We start from the raw sequence: 22,066 nt of genomic DNA on the forward strand, positions 1-22,066 counted from the left end.
AAAATAAAAAACTGAGAAATCACATGTACATAAGTATTCACAGCCTTCGCTCAATACTTTGTCGATGCACCTTTGGCAGCAATTACAGCCTCAAGTCTTTTTGAATATGATGCCACAAGCTTGGCACACCTATCCTTGGCCAGTTTCGCTCATTCCTCTTTGCAGCACCTCTCAAGCTCCATCAGGTTGGATGGGAAGTGTCGGTGCACAGCCATTTTAAGATCTGCCCAGAGATGTTCAATCAGATTCAAGTCTGGGCTCTGGCTGGGCCACACAAGGACATTCACAGAGTTGTCTTGAAGCCACTCCTTTGATATCTTGGCTGTGTGCTGTAAATGATAGAATATTATTTCATAAGCATAAGGTAGTTCAGATCTTATTAAATACATTGACTACAATGACATATTGAATTCTTTGGCAGAACACTTGTACTTTTTAAATCCAGTTTAGTGCAGGCAATGGATAACACCCCTTCTGGAATTCCAATGGGACAATGGACACTCAGCAGCTTCTAACAAACCCAGATTTGTTAGTTGCAAGTCCCTGTTGGGCTGCCAAAATCTGCAACACTTCCGGAAATTAAACAATCATCCACAGTATGCCAAGATTCACATAACCTTCCCAACTTAATTTCTCTTCCATTATATGAACAGCACCTTCCTGGTATGAATGAGTTCATTACTCATTTTTTATGTGTTCTTTTGCATTAGTTTACAAAGCTGAGCACTCATTTTGGTGGTTTCTTTAGCCCTAGCTTAATGACTCGAAAAACACAAGTTGTTTTTTTTTCCAAAAATCTATTCTGAGAGTTACCAGATCTATCAACAAAGCTAAGACGACAGATTTGTTATCCACAAACTTGGATCCAAAATGGCTGAGGAGATGAACATGTAACCTCTTACCCTGAAGGTGACACCCATCGCAAAAAGGATCTGCATTTTGACAACAGAATCCACAAAATGGCAGCACCAAAGCAAAAACACAAATAAATGATATATTCCTCATACATTCATCAAACCTGAAATCTGACACCAGAATCTCAGAGTTTCAAAACCCCAGAAGAGACATACAGTATATTTAACCAGAATTTATTCAAAATCAAGCCCAGAAAATGTATTTAAATACCAATCATGACACTTAGATTCTGAATCTTCTATTAGTTAAAGTAAACTAATGGAAGTAGAACTTTTGCTGTTATGAATTATTTTGTTCCATTTTCACCACCATCTTGGTTACTTAGCACTATTTTGCCTTCCTGTCATTAGGAACGTATCCTTAGTCACCCCTAAGCTTATTTCCATACCCAAGTTGACAGATTTAAATGAACCTTTCTGACACTCTATATTGTAATATTTATTCTCTCTACTTAATTTCTTTTTTTGGTTTCAACTACCGTCTGTGATTTTATACTTCAGTTTTTTCCTCTCATTTTGCCTTTAACACTGTGTGGCAGATCTTTTCATTTTGACCCTTTTCTGGCTCTGACTAAACATCTTTTCCTGGTTCTCCCTCAAGAAATCCCTGTACTGCTGACTCACTATTAGTAAACTTCCACCATTCCTCCAGTTGGTTAGCAATCATTTTCTTAAAAGACCATCACCATTCACTGCCACTAACAGATTCCTCTATTGATGTAGAAAGACTGCACATTCACTTTAATAGGTTTATAGGGTCATTACAAGCATGTGTACAGAGTGGAGTGAAATTCTAACTTGCTGTCATGTTTCATTAAGTATTGTCCCCCTTGACTGGTGTTTTCTGTTTGTAGTGTTTAATTTAATGTAATTTATTTGTATTTATGTTTCTTCTATTTATTATGTACATTTTTCTTTTTTGTTTGTTTATAAGTAAATGTGGCTGTGATTATGTTTCATTGTGTTTTGTAGGTGGTTCCCCAAGGGGCGGGGCCAATCACCACTAGGAACAGCCCACCACCCTATTTATGGGAAGGCCTTCCATAGTTCCCGGCAGTTCATTGCAAATGTGCTAAGGAGTGGAGTGTTTCCTGTACCTTTTGCCTTGCTTTATGATTTCATGGATTTTTGAACCTGTGCTCTATTTTTCGACAGCTGTTCCGAGCTGTGTTTATTAATTTTTGAACCCCTTCTCTGTCTTGACATTAATTTTTGGATTCTGTTTTGGGACTTTCAGGCAACTTCTGTGTGCTCTTCTGAACTTTTAGGCTTGAACAGTCTTTTGTGAAAGTAACCCTTTATTTTTTTTTTAAAGATTTGTCTCGGCCCATTGGGTTTCTAGTCGGGGTTTTCACAGTGCTTTTCCCACTCAAGTGGGCCACTTCAGTAAGTATTTTTGAACTGGTGCTTTTAGGACTCGCACAATTTACAACACTTGCATGACCTAATCCACACCTTGATAAGTAAATATAACTACCTTACCTCAAAAATTTCAGAACACAGTTTACAATGCTATGTAATATTAGGAGACACATTCCGTTTGATTCAATGGGATATTTTAAGGATTCAGAGTTTACAAGAAAAAGTCAATAGGTCTACATTAGTGATGTTTATACATTAAAGAAATACTCCTAAAATGTATATTTTATATATGTTACTTGTTTTGTAGTCATTACAGGGAAAAATGTCAGTCTTGTGCTTCATGGAAAACAGACATAAAACAGTTTATGATATTATACAAGCAATGGTGACCAATGAAATACAATAGCATCAATAGAAAAAAGCAAAATATTTCAAGTTACTTATGTTGCATAATCCACATGTCAGTTATCCAGTCATTTGCTCACAACTTCCAGGAAAATCAATGCAAATCATAAACATGAAACAAAATTCACATGGACCAGATTTTTGAATTGAAGATCTGCCTCTCCCCGTTATTCATTAGTCAAAAGTCTCATCTTCAAGTCAAAAAATATGTTTACATTAATGAAGTCTATACACATGTAGGAAAATTCTTATATGGCCCCACCAGAATGTTGCCATGCCAAAAACACCACTAGCTGATATAATGGGCAAAACATTTCCTTCATATATGTGGTGCTGATTACCAGGTCAGTAAGAAGGGTCTGATGATGTGTTCCATGTTGGTCGGTCATTCAAGTATGAATTTCAATGTACTCTGTGCAGATTTTAGAGGACTACTTTCATTAATACTGCTACTACTACTACTAGATTTTGAAGAGGATGCAGACACTCTATCACTGCTCGCTATGCACTACACCAGGGACCTGACTGTGGATTATAATATTAAAACTGCTGGGAAGATGGTAATGTGGTGTTCAGCCCATATTGTTAAACCTTTCATAACATAATGCTGTTCTCTATTCACTATTATTATGTTCACATTATTCAGTACTTTTCTCAAGTTAATGCCTGCAGATCCTGACGTACTAGATGAGTAGAGGAGCCATTTGTCAACTTTTCCTACAGGGACACATTCAGTCTCAAAAATAAATTGTTTTGATCATTTTTCTGCAATCCTGTCAACTCCAGTGTTAAACCCCAGATGCATGCTGTAATCTATAAAGAAACTTAAAATATAACAACAAGCATGATTTGGTTTCCTTCATAAAGTAAACTACACTTAAATTTGCAATTTAGTGCTTTTATCTCTGTTTGTCAACCAGTCCATCCCTAATTCCACCCCCACCTGCTGCTAAACTAAGTCCGCACCACAAGGCAAAACACAAGTACAAGTAAAAATAGAGTAACCTTTCTCCACATCTGAGAAACAGATCAAGCTGTAAAGTTCAAATTAGTTCTCTGACAGAAGGCACACTAAGGTCTGAAGCCTGGAGAAGAATGAATTTTAAAATAAATCTACAACTTACACCTACAAATGACCACAAGAAACATAGATTAAGAAATGCAAGCTGCTGTGGATCAAGTGGAAATTAAGTAATATGTAGAAGCGTTTTCAAAATTCCTCTTTTAGTCAAAGTAACGAAAGTAGCAGAGAGAACAAGCGCCATCTGCATACAGTATTTGGACTTTTATTTCTGAGATATCTCTTCTGTCTTGGCAAAGATAAATTTTGGGGCAGTTAAGATGCTCAGTTTTCTTTCATTCATGTTCTAAAATCCTCCCATTACAATGAAGTGACACTGACGGCTGGCGATCATCTCAGGAACATAAGGCACAAGGCACACCCCCACATTCAATTACATGAGGTAAATTTAGATTTGTGAATTAATTTAACACACGTGTATTTGGCATGTGGCAGGAAAGCAGAGTAAAACTCCCATAAGCATGTGGAGAACGTGCAAACTCTTATATTGCTGCTCCATATAACATTCAGCTAACATTTGCCACATTATGCTCAAGGCAATCTCCATTCCTAGACAACATGGCTAGTATTAAAATCTTCCACTTTCAAAATGACTTATTTATAGAGATGTGTGTCTTCTAATGGAGTATGCCCCACTCAAGTCTGAGGACAAAATCGACCCTTGCTATCTAATAAGAACAATTAGGAGTTTTATATTCTGTTCCAAACTGAAAATATTTAGTTCAATTTATGTGCATTTAAACAGTGAGCATCTTATCATGTAAGTTTATGCATTATCTTCACTCTTTGCTGAGACTCAGGACTGGCTCATATGAATATTAACCAGATCCTTCTGTGACTTCTAATTTCTGGTATTCCAGGGGACACCCACACCCTGGTTCAAGTGCCTTGAACAAGTGAAGTACTTTAAAGTAGTACAAAGTATGGCTATAACTTTAAATTCTGTCTTTTTTTGTAAATTCTTTATGTTGGAGTCACATCTGTTACTATGGGCTTGGCTTCTTTCGACAACAGGACAATAGCCTTGAAGACCATCCAGCAACATCTGGTATCCAAAATCCTTATTTCCTTGAGTATAATTTGAATTTTCAAGCATCCAGTGTAATCAAACTACATTTATAGTATCATAAAGCTGGACTATACTTCACATGGTTTACTTTATATAGACCCAGCATTCACATGATAACTTTCACCAATAAATGCTATCTTAGGCTGTTTTAGAAGGTACAGGGCAGGTCTGTTGTTTACAGCTGGGGCACAAACAGATTAAGTGACTTTCTTAGGATCACTCTGTGAGTTAGAGGTGGGAATTGAACTGGCAACTTTGCAGCTTAGGGTCCAGTTCTTTACACATTATATTAACTTCCCTGCCCAAATGGCAGATCCCAAGTTTCTCACTCATACCAGTTAAATAAAGTATATTGTGCCTCAGTGACCAAGTAGGACAGTACTGGACCTCTTCCTAGTCCTTTTAGCCTTGTCCTATAACAGATAACCTGGCTGCAGCTTCCATAACTACACAATGCCATACTTGGTTGAAGGTCTTCAGACTTCTCTTCAGCTTTGAATAGTACCCTTGAAGTCTTGTCAGGCCTTGACGTCTGAATCAGGATCCATTCCCCACAGTGGCCCTTGTCTTACCACATGGGCATACACAGGACATTTCCCAACACCTGTGCACTACGTTCCCTCTATAGTTGTTTTCTACTTGACAAGTCAATTTTATTGCACTACCCCAAAGGTTTCCACATCCTTAGTAAAATCCTTGCAGACCGGATGATAAAAAATATCAAATATCATATAAAATAAAATACACATTTATTTTTGACAGCCACTTTATCGTTGCTAGCAAAGATATATAATATATATCTATATAAAAGATATAGCCTATCTTGACTAAAATTAAAAAATCAGGAGCCACTGCAGGATGGCATCTGCGTCTATCATAGGGCACACTCAAGCATACACTCATGCTCACTAAAATGGACAATTTAGAGTCAATAGTTGCTAGTAAAATACTGAATATAAAACATTATCAAATAAAGGAGCAAACTGAAGGCCTTGCCAAATGCCTTGACATTTGATGGTATTTATTTTACTTATATATTTGTTTCTTTTTTCAGATTTAGTATTCTTTATTGCATTTTGAAATTCATATCTTCTAACTTTAAACTTAGGCTCATTTCCTTCTTTTAATATCTGTTTCATCTTCCTACATTTTTGCCTCTGCTAAATTAGGGTTCCTTATTTTTCAGCAAATGGATAAATTTGTGTGAGATACATACACTGTGACAAAACTGAATATGTGACTGTAAGTTGATTCAGTAAGGTTGCAGCAGGCATCTTGTTCCAATCTTTGATGTCAAGAGAGTTCCTTTGTGTTACCCTTAGTCTCATTTGGCTACTGCTTTACAGTCTTTATGATTGGTTTGCAGGCAGAGAGCCTCTCTCTATATTTGGAAGCAAGATTACCATGTCATATTGTGACTGGACAAGACGTGATGAACACACGACTGACCTGCCTGAAAGATTCCGTTTTTCTGTGCTATTAATTGTTATCTGCTGTTTGTATCTCAGAAAAACATTTGTCAAATTGGCATTGTTGAAATGCAGGAAACCAAGAAGAAGGGGAGTCTGGGAATGCATTTTCAAACACAATAATTATCACCTTTAGTTTTTGGAGTGCAAATAAAAGTCTACAATTAACATTAAGTGTCCCTAACTGCAGAAACCATATTTTTATGGTAATTTTTGTCGCATGTACACAGTACAGCAAAATTATTTTTTACATATGCTAATCAACACATAGTAAGACCCACTCACTAGTGTCAGAATTACTTTGTAACTTCTGTTTTCCCTACCTTAAAAAATGACCCTCTATATTTCTTACCTGAAAATCTCAGAAAACATTTGTTTTAGCCACTAGCGTTTATGGGTGAAAATTCTGGTGAGATTATACTGTCGCTAACATCTTTGTGCCACATAACACAGGACACCTTCAGAGGTCTTGTGGAGTCCATGTCTTGATGGATCAGAGGTGCCTTGGCAGCAAGACAGGGACCTACACAATATATAAATGGACAAGCCCCAATTAGGGTGAAACATGTGTTGTTTACACTTTGTATTATTTGACAGGTACTGTATAACACACACACACACACACACATATATATAATATTAAATAAATAAATATACAGTATATATGGTATTCGTAGTCTGAATCACAATCTGATTGTATGGGTGGTTACCTACCAGGTAACACTTGTGGTTGGTCTGCAAGTCGGCAAACATCCGCCACGGTGCCCTCTTTCAGTTGCGAGAAGCAGATCATAGAATGGTTGAATAGTTTTACTGTCAAATAATGCAAAGAATACGCAACACGTGTTTCTCCCTAATTCTGGGCTCATCAGGCGTACACACTCACTGCACCCCCTCTCTGGGATCGAGCCTCAGACATCAGAGCTGAAGCCTCTTTACGTTGCGCCATGGCGTGTGGTTCGTTTATTTGACAGCATTTAGATAGGGGTAATTACATTCATGGCATTCGTAGTCTGATCACAATCTGATTGTATGGGTGGTTACCTACCAGGTAACGCCTGTGGTTGGTCTGCAAGTCGGCAAACATCCGATATATATATATCTCCACTAGTATACAAATTCACGCCATTGGACCAATCTCTGCCAAAATTTGCATACCTCTTTCTTTTGATCAGTAGAAGACTGTAGACTATGTTCCAAACCCAGATTTTTTATTTTCCTTTTTACTACAGTTTGAATGATAGTGCCACCTGGTGGCTCTGAGCAAGTAAATCACCAGAATACACTAAAGCCAGACTAGCCAACAAACAGACCAGACCTTAGAATGATTTACCTGTGCAATGCCAGGTGCTACTTCTATTACTTATATTATGTATTTAATCCTTTATCTCTGTACATTGATTCTGTGTTTTAATAATAATCTAAATTAATTTAATATTAATTTGGTCTAGAGTCTTACCTTTTTTGATTTAAGAGGTTGGGGTGTCACTGTGGCGATTACACGGATGTTAAATACATGTTAGAGAGATAATGGCCTAGAACATGTCACTTATCCTGTTAGTCTTAACACCAGTTAATAGGACCAGAGATCTGGTACTGTAAGGTAAACCTTAAGGGCCCCAAGGTCACCATTTTTTCTATATCTCTCACCTCTTAATCTGGGAAAAAGGGATAACCTGAGAAACATATACTCAGGGGTCCAGGAATCATACAGGTGGGTGCACAAGGTTAGCTGTCTAATTTGAAACTAGAGTACAAACAAAGGCATTCACACAGCTCACATGTCACTTTTGTCAATTTAATGCCTACTGTATTGTAATGTCTTTTGAATTTGTGAAAGAGTCCCAACAACAATAGAAATACATGTTTCTTACATTAAGATGCCGTATTATAACCCACAGATTCAGGACATCAGACATATTGGCAAGATACTGTTTTGGTTATTTCATATTTATCAGACAACACTTTCACCTTTTATGTTGGTTTTCAGTACTACCCACTGGACCACAGTGCCACCTTCTGGTGAAATGTTGCCTTTGTAAAATAGGAATGTGACTAGAGCTCTTTCACTAAAGCAGTGGTTCACATACACAGTCCTTGGTCAGGTTTTTACTCCAACTAGTTTCTTCACAATCTGTAAGTCGTTTTACCCCTGACTGATGTCAATTTAGTTAATCTTATTTTCTCTTATTCTGCATTCAGAAAAGGATAGCTGTGTGTTTTTCTTTACATTTAAACTTGAACTTTATTGTCAGGAACCATTGTAGCTAGAAATTTTTCTTGGTGTTACATTTATGCACACAGTAAGGAAAATACAACTAAACAACAAAATATACACAGTAATAATGAAAAGTATAATGCACAAAACACAACTATATAAAACAATATAGTAAAGCAGAATTACACATCTGTCCAGTAATATGTCAAGTATATAATATAAAAAGAAAATAAACCGAAATAAAAACACAATTTAGAGTGCATGAAGGAATTTAGAAATCATCAAAAGACAGAGGTAAATCAGAGACCATGCTTAACCAGTGTGGCTACAGTGGGAAAGAAACTGTTTATATGTCTAGGATACTCTTGGAAATATTGGTTCTGTAATGGCATTTACTGGGTTGTGTGGTTCCCTGTGGAACAATTGCTTGAAAAATAACAATAAGATTCTGAAAATAGTTCTGTTCATATGAAATTGGATCTTAGTGATTTTAAAGGTTCTTAATGTGTGAGCAAAATAGAATTCTTTGATGTGTAGAAGACAATGGAGAGGATGCTAACAGATCAAGAAAACCTGAACTTAGCCTGAGTAATTCTATGCAGTGATAGTCCTTTCAAAATCAGTAAGCCATTGGTACTTCATGAATCACTTGTGATCTGTTCATGGCTATCTGTGGAACTTGTTTATGGAGCTAAACAAATAATGATTCTTTCTGGAACTATCATGTGAATGTTTTTTTTTTTTTAACCAAAAATGGTTCCCCTATGGCATCGCACTAAAGAACCACTTTGACACCTTTATTTTTTAAGAGTGTCATTTTTGTCTGCAGTGACCAGTAGCACTTCCTCGATAGTAATGACTGGCAGAAATAGTTAACCCTAGGTGAATTTAGTCTTTGATTATAGTTCTGACATTTTTCATGTCAGTGGATTCCAGTTTCAGGCCTACAGTCTTTTATGCTGACCAAATAACACAATGAAATGTATGTTCTGAGGGAGCAGATGCATTGCCATACCAGACTGTTATGATGAAATTGAGGAAGTTTTCCATAACAATTCTATAAAACCGTACCAACACTGAATTGGACACGTTAAACTTTTGACATTGATGAAGAAACAACATCCACTGCCGAGCATTTTTGAAAAGAGCAGTTATGTTTCATCCCCAATCCGATTGTAAGAAATAGTTGTGCCAAGAAATTTCAATGAATCCGTCTTGTTGACATGACAGTAACATTATATATTATATAACTAGGGGAGTAAGAGGTGAGGAAGTATTTGTGTTTTGCTATATCTTTAAATGCTTAAGTCTCTTTTGTTGCTGTTGTTTTTTAATCAATTTGCTTTTTTCTATGTAGTTTTCTCTGTTAATTGCATTTTAACAATGACAATTAACAAGCAGAATAGACATCCAAGCAAACAGTATTGAATTCTGAAAGGCAAGAACTGCTTTAGTGTCAGATTCACTAACTTTCTTGTTAATAAATAGTGGATTAAATACCCATAGCACCTGGAAAATTAACTCTTTCAGGGCTGATGTTGACTTTTGTCAAAAGGAGGAGTTGACGATAGTAATCAACTGTCAACTGTGACAAAACCAACCGTTATGTTTTAGTTGGAGTCTTGTTGCTAGAAAGAATGTTAGCTTCGTTGGTTTTGACCGAGATTTCCTGCACTCCCATGAGTAGCAAGGCACAAACAAGGGCAAAAATGGCCGTGACACCTGGCCAGAGATCCAAGTGGATGTAAAGCAGAACACTCTGGGGACGACGTTTGGCCTGTTCTCTCTGAACTGGACTATGACTTGTCAGACTCTGATTTTGAGACAAGCGATTGAAGATGATTGTGAGGTTCTGGCTTCAGCTGATTGGTCCCCAGGTATTTGTGGTGCTGATCATGTTCAAGTAGCTGACACACCTATGGCACTGTTCGCCTGGGACGACTGCCACTTAACAATGACAAGAGGTAGAAACCAGATTGCAATGCACTGCAACAGTGGCTACTGCTGCTGCCCCAGCCACGCAAAAACAGTCTGCCAGCCACAGCATGCAACAACGGACATTTCATGTTGATGTTTGTGTGACGCCATTGCTTTTCAGAAAACTAAAAATATTCAGCCCTCAAAGAGTTAAAATGGAAATGATGATGAAAACCTCAAACCATGCATAAATAACACAAAATTATCTACTGATGCTTGGGGCGTTCTAGTAAAAATTTACCAAACTTAGTTTTTACATTCATTCTAAGACACAGAATACTAGGAAATAACTGCTTGCTTAATTAGGTAAGGAGTATAAATAAGCATAGCAGTTGGTTTAAACAAAAACCTTCAGCCGCATGGAGTCCCTAAGATTGAGTTTGAGAACCACTGATCTAAGGTAAGCCAAATTGTTGATTCTGCTCTGTAAGGTAAGTTTATCGTGGTGTCAAGAGTGCGGCTAAGTGTTGCATGCTAGATATACTTGCAAGTAAGAAATCCACTGTAAACTGAACACATAGCAATACTGTTACTGCTAAAGTCACAAGGAGTAGGTAAAAGAATGCTGTCACCTGGTATTTTATTACCTCTATATATTCAAATATAAAATATGGTGCTGATTTATTTATTCATACATTTATGAACTTTTTTACCTCAGCACTGGATTGTGGAGGTACATGTCTTATCCCAGTTGTATCAAACAGGTAGAGGAATCAACTCTGGACATAGTCTATCACCAGGTGTACTCATAAACATATTCACATATAACTGATAGACGTCTCTCAGACTTTGGAGGAAAACTGAATAATCTGAGAAAATAACACATGGGAGTATGGCACGAAAAAGTATATAAGTTTAAAGGCCACCATCAGGTGCAATGTATTTCTCCAGGTGAAGTACTGGTTGCTTAAGTATCTCCTTTTAGATGACACTTAGTATTCAGTGCTGAGTACTGAACCTAAAGCAAATCTTTAAGTTTAGGGTCACTGTGTTTTCTTCTACAAGTATACCAGTAGATATAAACCTGAAAGAAACTGCAAAAGAACAAAAGAAATCAGGACAGAGGCAGCCGTAAGAACTGATGTTTACAGAACTTACCCCAATGCCTGCATCATGAAAACTGCATAATCCACTTAAGCAGTTCTGCAAGGTGCAGAACAAGAACTAACCGTAGCCGAGGCCCCTTACTGGCTGCACACTATGTGAGTGTAGAGTGTTTGAAATTTTGGAGAGTCGCAAAAAACTGGAAAAAAACAAACAAACAAACTCCACATCGAGTTAACAATTGTGTAATTGAACTCGCCCTAACTGAGCACTGCGAGCCACTTCGCCACCAATCCTATTCAGGCGGAACGACTGCTTGCTTTTAAATTAGTCACCGTTCTAAATGAATTTGAGAAAAAAAAAATAAAATAACCAGCCAGGTCGCTAGGTGGCACTGTGTCGAAGAGCTCGCTTTCAGTTTTATGTTTTGTTTTGTTTTTTTCTTCTGTTTCTTTCCGGTTGTCTGTTCTAAGGATTAAAGCAGAGATGGGAGAGGCAGAAGCAATCCTCACGGAAGAAAAGCCAAGTGATCCAATCTCTAGCCCAGTGGAGGAGTCAGTGATTTGGAGTCAAGAGGTTGAGGTGTGCTTGTTCCATGCTATGCTTGGCCATAAACCTGTAGGTAAGGCCGTTTTGAAAAAGATCCGGTAGGCCTGTAGATCCCCGGTGCTGGAGTTAATCGATGAGTCGAAAGAGAGAGCACTTTTCTGCTTGTTTTCGGTTGCAAGTGCACACTTTGAAATCCTACTCCTTTTAACAAACTGTTTGCATAAAGCAATGTTACGACTAATCAATAAATATCAGGTATTAGTTAAGAAGTACACAGGGCGTCTAAAATGTAGTAATTCAGACGACCACATATAGTAGAGAATGTCTAATTTGTCCTGTTTCGTCTGGTGAAACATTATAATGTGTTTCGGAGCAAGTACACGTAGAAACTTTTACCGTTTGATTATCAAGTTGCATAAATCAACAACAACGATAATAATTGAAGACGGCACTTAATAAGAGTAAGAATCATTATGTATTAAGACGGTATGTCTTTTTACCCGACTGTGATGAAAAAGGCTGAGGTGTCCGGAGCGCAGCAGTTAGGTGAGTGTTCAGTGTGTCTGATTTTGTCACCTTAGTGACAGGTGCCCGTTACGGGTTGATACCTCCACGCATCCGCACTCCCCACGACCCAAAAAGAAATGACTGGGCAAGTGGATTCGTATGGCTTATTGAAACTGTGTAAGTGATCAATCAAAGTAAAGTTTACAAGTTAAGCGATAGACATACGATGAACACATAGTGTAGTATGTATGTATGTACCCATCGATGGTAGTAAAACCAATATGTTCTTTTTAAAATGATGAGCTAAGTAAGCTGATGAAGGTTTTATTTTATTTGGTGACATGGTGCTGCAGTTGTAATGCTGCAGTCTTACCACATAAAGACTAGAGTTTAAATCCTGAGTGTTCCCTGCGTGAAGTTTTGCATGACCAGGTACAGGGCAGTCTTAACGTATGGCCACTAGCTTAGGGGCCCACAATGGTTTTGATGGCTATGTATGTTTCTGTTTTGTTGTCAAGGCAGTGGACCCAGCGCACTGCTTTTTCCCAGGAGCCCATGATGCTGTTAACATGGCCCTGACCAAGTGTTCTGGTTTCCTCCCACAGTCTGACAACACACATGCATACGTCAGGGGGTCACCTATCCACCTAACTAGTGCATGTTCATGCAGCTCAATTATTGTCCCCACCTCGTGCCTGATGCTTGCTGGAATAGGCTGGATAGATTATCTGGGTTAAGGAGCATCATTGAAAAGCCCATAGATGCATTGTTCTGTGATGTTTGAAATATGGTTTGTGAAATTAAATGAATCATTTTAACCAGATATGCATGATGTTTATATATGATTTTGTGTGCTTTTTAACAATAGTGGTAAAAATATTTATACTCTTCTGCTTTAATGTTACAGTATAACATTTTAGTATGTTTGGGTATGTTAGAGAGAGCCAAATTAAATATTCATCCAATACTGAACCTGATTAATCCATTTATAAGTTGAAGGGCTAGGCTGGAGCCTTTTCTGGCTCCATCTAAGTATAAGGAAACTCATCCATCACTGCAGCAGTGGTTTATCTACTGTACGCTTGGGACAACACATTCTGTAGCTACAGTGCTAGTTTAATTAGTCCACCACTGCGCAGTTGATCATTTCACATGAGCTTAGGCTATTTTGGCAACGTTCTAGGACCAATCGTAAGATTAACTCTAGAATAATAAGATAAAAAACTTTCCAGATTATTAAAAATCCTCAAATGCCGCTTTAAAAAATGGCGAAATCTAAAACAAAGGCTTCTGTTAAATTTTCTAGTTCCTGTAGCTTGAGGGAGCTTCAACTATAACGTAGTGAGAAATGGACAAAAGGGCATAATTCACATGTGTAAAGATGGTAATGATATGAAAAGAGTTGTGGCTAAAATTTCAGCTAAAGCAGCCACTCAAGGGAAGTAAACTCTTATTTTTGGCTATTTTGTGTATATGCATTTTTTATTAATGAAAGTAATTCTTATTTCAAATTGACAGCATAGTAGTTTATGTGTTGATCTATTGCATGATATTCCAGAGGAATATATTAAGATTCTTCATTGTAAACACAAAATTAACAGTTCCAGAATTCAGTCTTATGTAAAGTGTGTGATTATGATACCTACCATCCATAATTTTTTAAATGCCCGTCCGTGATATGGAAGTAACTTTCGGTAGTGTGATTGATCTTCAAAGTTCTAATGGTGGTAATGTTGTTTGTATACAAATTGGAATATATGATGACACCTGAAAGTGTTAAAGTAATATTGTCTATATCTTTGATATTTCATGATGCTGATACATTTTTTTTCAAAATACAGTTAACATTTTATACACACAAATAAAAAATATATATGAATTGTATAATTTTTAACAAGTCCATTTTCCTTTCCCAAAATATCTTGACTAAAAATAGTTTTATGTAAAATAAGCTTTTCACCATTCTCTTCCTTTCATGCCCATGCTAAACTCTGATTGTGTTTTCCATCAAGTACTGAAACCATCTGTAAGAATATTTTTTTTTTCTTCAATATTAGGTGTAAATCGCCACTTTCATATGATCTGCATTCGAGACAAGTTTAGTCAAAACATTGGTCGACAGGTGTCTTCAAAAGTGATTTGGGACCACTTGAGCACAATGTATGACATGCAAGCACTGGTATGTCTGTCTGTAAATATTATTTCTTTTTAAAAAAAACAATTACAGAATTTTTTTTTGTGAGCAACATGTCCCACATACATATTTCCTTCACTAGAAACTGTGTTTCAGGTTGCTTTTGTATTTTCGTATATTACTATGTGGTGCAATTTTTCATTTTGAATTGAATAAGAAATAATTACAAGCAATCTTTTCTCCTCTTTAGCATGAGTCAGAAATCCTTCCATTCCCCAATTCTGAAAAAAGTTTTGTTCTTCCTGAAGAAATCATTCAGGAAGTGAAAGAAGGTAAGATCAGTGGGCATTTTCAGTGCTTGTTCACAGAAGCATAATTGTACGTTAAAAATTGAAAGGGTTTATGTGAAAAATTCATTTTTTTTACACTTTTATGTGCTGCAACATAAATGTTAACACAGGCACTTTTGCTGTGTGTGGTTTTAAGTCACAGGCCTTGCCTAGTTTTGCCTTGGCCAGGTGCTCGAATTTCCCCCAGAATCCAAAGACATGCAAGTTAGGTGAACTGAAAATCCTAATTTGTTCTGTTTTTTGTGTTTGTCCAAACCATTTATTGTTACTGCCTTGAACTTAATGTTTGTTGGGATAGGCAGTAGTTGCCCCACAGCTCTGCTCTGGATAAGTGGGTTTGAAAGACGGATTGATTGATGGATGTTGTCCCACACACGTTTTATTTTCTTGTTATTACTTACTATGTAATAAATATGCTCTGATTCTGCAGGTCTCAAATAAGCCTAACCCCTATGCATATAAAGAGAATGAGGCCACAGTGACTTGGTAAAAGTGTAGCTTGCACTCTAGATCTGGGACTGTATTGTCCTTTAAATGAAAGGACTAAGACTAGTAAGAAAACAGTTGTAACCCTCAGTTAGGTAGGTGGTAATATATACCACCTTTTTATACTTTTTTTTAAGGTGTTATCCTAGTGGCTACCTAATAGACTTGACGCTTTAAAGGCTCTAATCGACTCAGAGGCACAGTAGTTATCAATGACAGCTAGAGGACAATGGAACTAGATGGTCTTCTGAGAATTTGTACACCCATCTCTATGCCCCACATTAATATTTTTCATGATGCTTTAAAATTAAAATATAATTAACAGAAGGCATCTTTTATTTTTGAAATATGGAAATAATTTATGATGATAAATTTATTGACCACAAGAAGGAAAGGGATGTACTTTATTTTGTATGCAAGATGGATTTTAGTTTTGACAGACAAGTGCATAGGGGGTAAACGGTTTACACCATATATCTTTATAATTTGTAAAGCAGCTTCAGGTATCAATATGGTATACCCTCATATGTTGACCCAAAAAGTAAGCCCTACCACAAGCATAGGTGAAAGAGGGAGATTAAAGTGCCCCAGTAGAAACTTGTGTAATTTTCATAGAACACACTTGGTCAGATTCCAAAGGCTTCTTCCCCTCAGCTGAGAAAGAGAGCGGCTATGGAAGATTGAGAAGAAGTCCGATAACCCCCTGATTGAAATGTAAAAACCCATGGTATCGTCTTATAAGAACAAGGTCATGCTTGACTGGTTGGTGTCTGGTACACCCTTGTGTAGTTATTAATATTTCTGAAATGGATAATGACACCATGTAGCCCATTAGAGATATGTAGCAAGAGGGAGCATTGAAGACATGCCCTTTAAAGAACTACTGACTGCGCTGAAGTTTGCATGTATATTTGGAGCTGCTAAAGAGGAATCTTGTCTGTTGACCCAGTAGCAGATTTTCCTGTCACATTGTGTCATGGGAGCTGGCCCAGTCAGTACTTGGATGGGCAATCATCTAGAAAATAACTGAGGATTCTGCTGGAAGAGGTGTTGTTGAGGCCATCAGGGGGGTGTGCTTACCCTGTGGTCTGTGTGTAGATCCCAGTGCACCAATGCAGTGACGGGGTCACTGTTTGGTAAACATAAACCAGAGGTCTTGATTCTCTGAGGAAATTGAGGTCTCTGAACATGTTTCCAAAAGAGTAGGGTTTGTCCCTATGTCCTGGTTAAATTGCTCACCACAGCCTGGTCATTGTGGCCCCCTTATCTTCCCCTATCCGTAACTGGCCATCTCTCTCACCACTTCATTATCTAATAGCTAATGTGTGGTGAGCATACTGGGGCAATAATGACTGCCATCGCATCATCCTGGTGGGTACTACACATTGGTGGTTTGAGTAGTGAGAAAAATAAATAACATATACATTTAATTTGTTATTATTATTACTGTAAGAGGTACTCTGTCTGTAGTGGAAGGGAGAAAATGGAGTGAAGGCTCAATGGCAGAAGCGCATAAGCTAGAGTTGATAGAAGGAGATGGAAGCATGAGTGGAGAGTGTGTTTAGTGTAGAACTTGAAAGACAGTTGAGTGGATGAATTGCGCCAACTGTTAGACATCCTGTTGAGGAAGGTCCAAAGATGCATCAGGTTTTATGTGTTTTCTGTTCTCTTGTACTGTGTTATTCCTATTTATAGCTGTCATGTTTTGTTTTTTATTTGTCAGAACTTGTGTATTGGCATTATACCACAGTGAATGGCACCAGGAGGGCACTAATTGCATTTTATATTTGGTTCTTGTTATACATCACCCAGATTTAGCTGATCTGTGAAAAATGCTCTTTAATGTGCTTGGGCTTAAATCCGCATTAACTGTGTTGAGCATCATACTGTATATTATTAATGTGCTAGAATGCATAAAACCGGCTGACTTGTGTTGCTTATTTGAAACATGACATTTACAAAAGTGAAGTGTACTCGGTCGTTAAAACAAAATACTGCTGTTTACTGTCCTCTCAATAAAGATGAACATGGACTTCTATATTCAAGCATAGGACATTGTTTCTTTTATACCTGATGGATTTTTTTTTTTTGAGGTTGCCATTAAAGATGAAATTGCTAGGTTCAGGTGTCTTTAAGCATTTTATTCATGGTAATTCTCATTAGGGGTTGATTTAAAAAAATGTGTAATTACTTTGTAACTGGAAAATACAGTGGTAAGCGTAAAAAGTATTAAATTAATGCAAAATACAATAGTGATTAAAGTGTGGAACTGATGATCAGATCGGATTTTGGAAATAAAGCAAAATTTAAGCTCTCTTGGAAACCTTACTTACATATAAAACAGTTTCTTAGCATATGACCACTCCAGATACACCAAAACTCCTTGCTTCTTCCGCAGAAACCTTTCATTACTTAGCAGCATCCTCTGTGTTAAAGGTTAAGAAGTTCCTTTCACGGACCTCCATGCAGAAGTCTTGGCTCAATTCAAAAACCCTAACAAAAAACGTCAAGAAGAGTATTGACTAAGGTTTTTCAAATAAGAAGCAAGAGAATTCAGTTAGTAACTTCTTTGAGTAGCATAAACATTAACCAAATTAGGTTCCAACTCCCTGCGACCCTATCCCAGCAACACTGGGTGCAAGGCAGGAAGCAACCCTAGACAGGGAGCCAGTCTATAACACGATGTTCTGCAGATGCACACACTTCTGTCCTGCCTGGTTTGATATTACGAGTATGCCTAACCAGCAAGTCTGAGCAAAGTTGACTGGAAAATTGGACTACCTGAAAGAAATATCTATACAGGCAGTGCATGAGATTCACATGCAGTATGTTGGATCAATGAGTTTGCAACACAGCCCACTGAACCCCCATACTGCCACTTCTTTGAGATGCATGTGTACTTTCTGAAATTGGTTGGGGGGGATGGGGCTAATGCATTTTAAAATTTGACTCCCATTCATCAGATTGCTTAATCTAGGACTCTAGATAAGACAAGTACATCAGATAACTTCAGGTTCAGCTACAGACATACTGATACATCCATCCATCCATTCTCTAACCCGCTGAATCCGAATACAGGGTCACGGGGGTCTGCTGGAGCCAAACCCAGCCAACACAGGGCACAAGGCAGGAACCAATCCTGGGCAGGGTGCCAACCCACCGCAGGACACACCAAGCACACACTAGGGCCAATTTAGAATCGCCAATCCACCTAACCTGCATGTCTTTGGATTGTGGGAGGAAACCAGAGCGCCCAGAGGAAACCACACAGACAGGGAGAACATGCAAACTCCACGCAGGGAAGACCCGAGAAGCGAACCCGGGTCACCTATCTGCGAGGCAGCAGCGCTACCACTGCGCCACCATGCCGCCCTCATACTGATACACTTACTGTAAATATATATATTCAAAAAGCAGTGAAAAATATAGTACACTTGTTTCTCAAAAAGTACATTATAGGCCCAGATAAGCTTCAAAGTGATATGCAAGCTTTTCTCTTTGTATAGGGCACTTTTTGAAAGATTTTTTTAAATAAAAATAAGTAAATAAAAGCAATTAATGCACTTTTTTTTGTTTGTTTACACAGTCTTGTAAATAAATTTTGTCACAGTATTAGACATATTGCATTGCATAACTTTATGAATACAGCTCCTCATCATTTGCTTGTTCTTAAAGAACTAAAAATGTTTTCTGTTGAATTGTGTTTTGTTCTTTTGGTTATTTGGAGTTACACATTTCCCAAACTAAACATTTCTCGACATGCCATTTTTCTGTATCTGTTAAAAATGAACCTTTAAAGAAAATATACACTTGTACTCTGGCAGGAAAATCTGGTGCTGAGGAAGATACAAAAGAAGATGTCAAAGAAGAAAATGAACCACAGGCAATTTCAGAAGAAGGTATACTTTCAATCCTGATCATGTAGTTCTTTTAAAATTGAGTGAATGTGTGTGTATGAATACTTAGACATTGGCAGGACTTTAGCACATTGTGCTAAAGGGGAAAAAAAAGCCAAGTCCCTCATTTTGGTCATTTATCTTTCATTTTTAAGGTCTGTGTCCCACATTGGCTGGCCAGGAGGCTGAGAGGTATGGGCAGGATGATGTTATTTTACTCTGTTCCAGTGACAGGATGTAACCTCTCTTTAAAAAAATGAGCAGGCAATCACATAACAGAAAAGAAGCTGGCTTTTCAGTTTCCCAAATGTTTTTCTCATTTTCTGGAGTGAGAGTATACTAAAGTGTAAAAAAAAAATTAGGTCTTTTGGACCTAAAGAATAGATGTAGTTCTTAATTTTCTTCATATGCTGCAATTGGAAGAGTAGAGGTCAAATACTGTGTTTCACACTTGCTAAAGTGAACTGTAGCAGTACCTGAGGCTGACATAGTACACTTGAGAAGATGTCTAAGCATCAGCACTTTTGCAGCCAGCTGGTGGGATGTTCGAGTTGTTTATAGTGTTTAACTGGTCTTTACAGGGAGCATCAATTCTGTGAAACTGGCCGAAAAAGTCAGCAACAAAGAAAAGGAGAGAGACAAAGAGAAGGTTTCAAGTGAGGGTTCTTCCAAGGAGGCAGCAGATAAAAGGAAGCGGAATCGAGCCACAGAGAAAGTGCTAACTGCAAACAGCAATCCTTCCAGCCCGAGTGGAGCCAAACGGCGCAGGACGTAGCAGAAGACCTGGAACTGTAGTGCGCTCATTTTTGAGTTGGAAAGAGAATTGGTTTGCAGAATCTGACAAAGAAGGACAATTGGGGAAAAATGCCAACTAGGGGATGATGGTGGCAATGTACAGTATTTGCTGTTTGTTCTTAGTGATGATTTATAAGCCTGGCAAAGAGGTGAACAGATTTAACAAGACAAGAACAAACTACAATTTGAAATCATTCTCATCCTTTCCGGCTGTCATCCTTTTTGGAACAAATGTAATAAGTTTCTCGTTAACTTTATGCCATCTACTGACAACATGAGTGACTGTAACTCTGAATGGACAGCTGCACATAGTCTGTCGCCCCATGATGTCGGGTTATACAAGTCTAAAAAACACTTTGGAATTGGTGCGTAGTATGATGCCAGCTCTTTTAAATTACAGCTCTTTCCCTTTAAAGGGAAAACTAAATAAAGGCCAGTAAAATGGTGAGAATACACCTCTATATTGTTGTAACTGATAGTTTATCTGAGTATTGTGTGCACTCTGTGCAGTATGATGTTCTGATTCCTAGCAGCATGTTTGAGTAAGCCCCTGATCATTTAAAAAAAGCCACATTTTAACATTGCTGCATGTGTGTAGTATCCATCACAGTTAGATAATTAAGCTGTTAGGAAATATTAGGATTTTGGTCAGTTGTGTCTACACTTTTAGAAAAAACTTTTTAAATTGTATATGAAATAACAAAACAGTCTTTTATCTATGTTCTTTTTGAGGGCAGGCATTTAATCTCGTAGATAATCAAATTGTTTTAAGTAGCAGTGGCATCGAATCTTGTAAAGATATCTGCAGTGATGTAGGTTTTTATATTCTATTCACATTCTGTATGTTTCCTAAATAAACTTTGGAAAGGCTGCCTGGTAATTTCTGTTACTGAATATGTGGAGCACAAGAAGAAAGCAAACTGAGCCTCATTTAGTGACTTCCTTTGAATATTTTTAGTGGGTTTCATGGGAAAAAAAAAGCATTTTTCCCATTTCTGCCAGTATAGACAAACATTTACTGTTAACAAAAATGTGGAGTGTCCTGCAAAATATTCAGGTTATTACAGGATTCCAAAAGATCCTTACATATCTTGTTAAATTCTGTTTAACTTTATAAAGGCAGACACACTAGAATGACTTCTTATTAAAATCAGTTGTCAATAGATAAAGTCAAAAAAGAAAATCTACTGTTTGCACAAGTATTCACTCCTGAGAGCTAAACATTTCACATGCCGCTGCTAAGGATATAATAATCTTACCACTGACCTCTGCTTGTCTGATAAACACTCCAGTCTGGTCAGGGGTCCTTGGTCATAAGAAAGCCTTGAAGATTATAGATCATTAAATAATTTACAGATAGTGTGATAACATATGGAAATTAGGACAAGGATACAACAATATAACAGAGCTCAGAACTCCCTCTGAGCTATGGTGGCTCAGTAATCTAGAAAAGGATGTTGCGTCACAATCCTCCACACAACACGCTAACTTCCCACCTGACCCCAGCCCCTGGCTAAAAAAAAAAAAATCTGTCAAACTTAATCATCCGAGTGAGATTTGTGAGGAACCACAGAGAAGCCTCTGTGAATACCAGCACTGTTCTTTGGCTTTAAGTGGCAGAACGGTGTCTTAGCCCACTAATCATAAGACTGGCCTGTGTGGGAGGCTAGCAAGAAATAAGACATTAACCAAAGGGAACCATTTTAAGGCCTACGTAGAATGGTCAAATTTTAACAGACCAAGACTTGGCTTTTTGTTGAAAATTCAAAGTGCAAATCTAACGCTGTTGACATACCCACAGAACCATGAC

General features: G+C 37.7%; 1 protein-coding gene across 2 annotated transcripts; it reads left to right on the plus strand.

Moving 5' to 3' along the window:
* The first annotated feature begins 11,949 nt into the window (after nucleotides 1-11,949).
* LOC120514427 (MRG/MORF4L binding protein) lies at nucleotides 11,950-21,136 on the plus strand. Of its 2 annotated transcripts, XM_039734804.1 has the most exons (6): nucleotides 11,950-12,161; nucleotides 14,653-14,774; nucleotides 14,980-15,061; nucleotides 19,390-19,464; nucleotides 19,617-19,653; nucleotides 20,043-20,226. In XM_039734804.1, exons 1-6 carry the CDS (start codon nucleotides 12,026-12,028, stop codon nucleotides 20,119-20,121), a joined length of 531 nt encoding a protein of 176 aa, XP_039590738.1. In that variant the 5' UTR covers nucleotides 11,950-12,025; the 3' UTR covers nucleotides 20,122-20,226. The 2 variants fall into 2 exon arrangements, with proteins under 2 accessions (XP_039590738.1, XP_039590737.1); XM_039734803.1 differs by lacking the exon at nucleotides 19,617-19,653 and having other exon boundaries at nucleotides 11,953-12,161; nucleotides 20,043-21,136.
* Nucleotides 21,137-22,066: the final 930 nt, after the last annotated feature.

This window comes from Polypterus senegalus, chromosome 14, assembly GCF_016835505.1.
Source record: "Polypterus senegalus isolate Bchr_013 chromosome 14, ASM1683550v1, whole genome shotgun sequence".
Lineage (NCBI taxonomy): Eukaryota > Metazoa > Chordata > Cladistia > Polypteriformes > Polypteridae > Polypterus > Polypterus senegalus.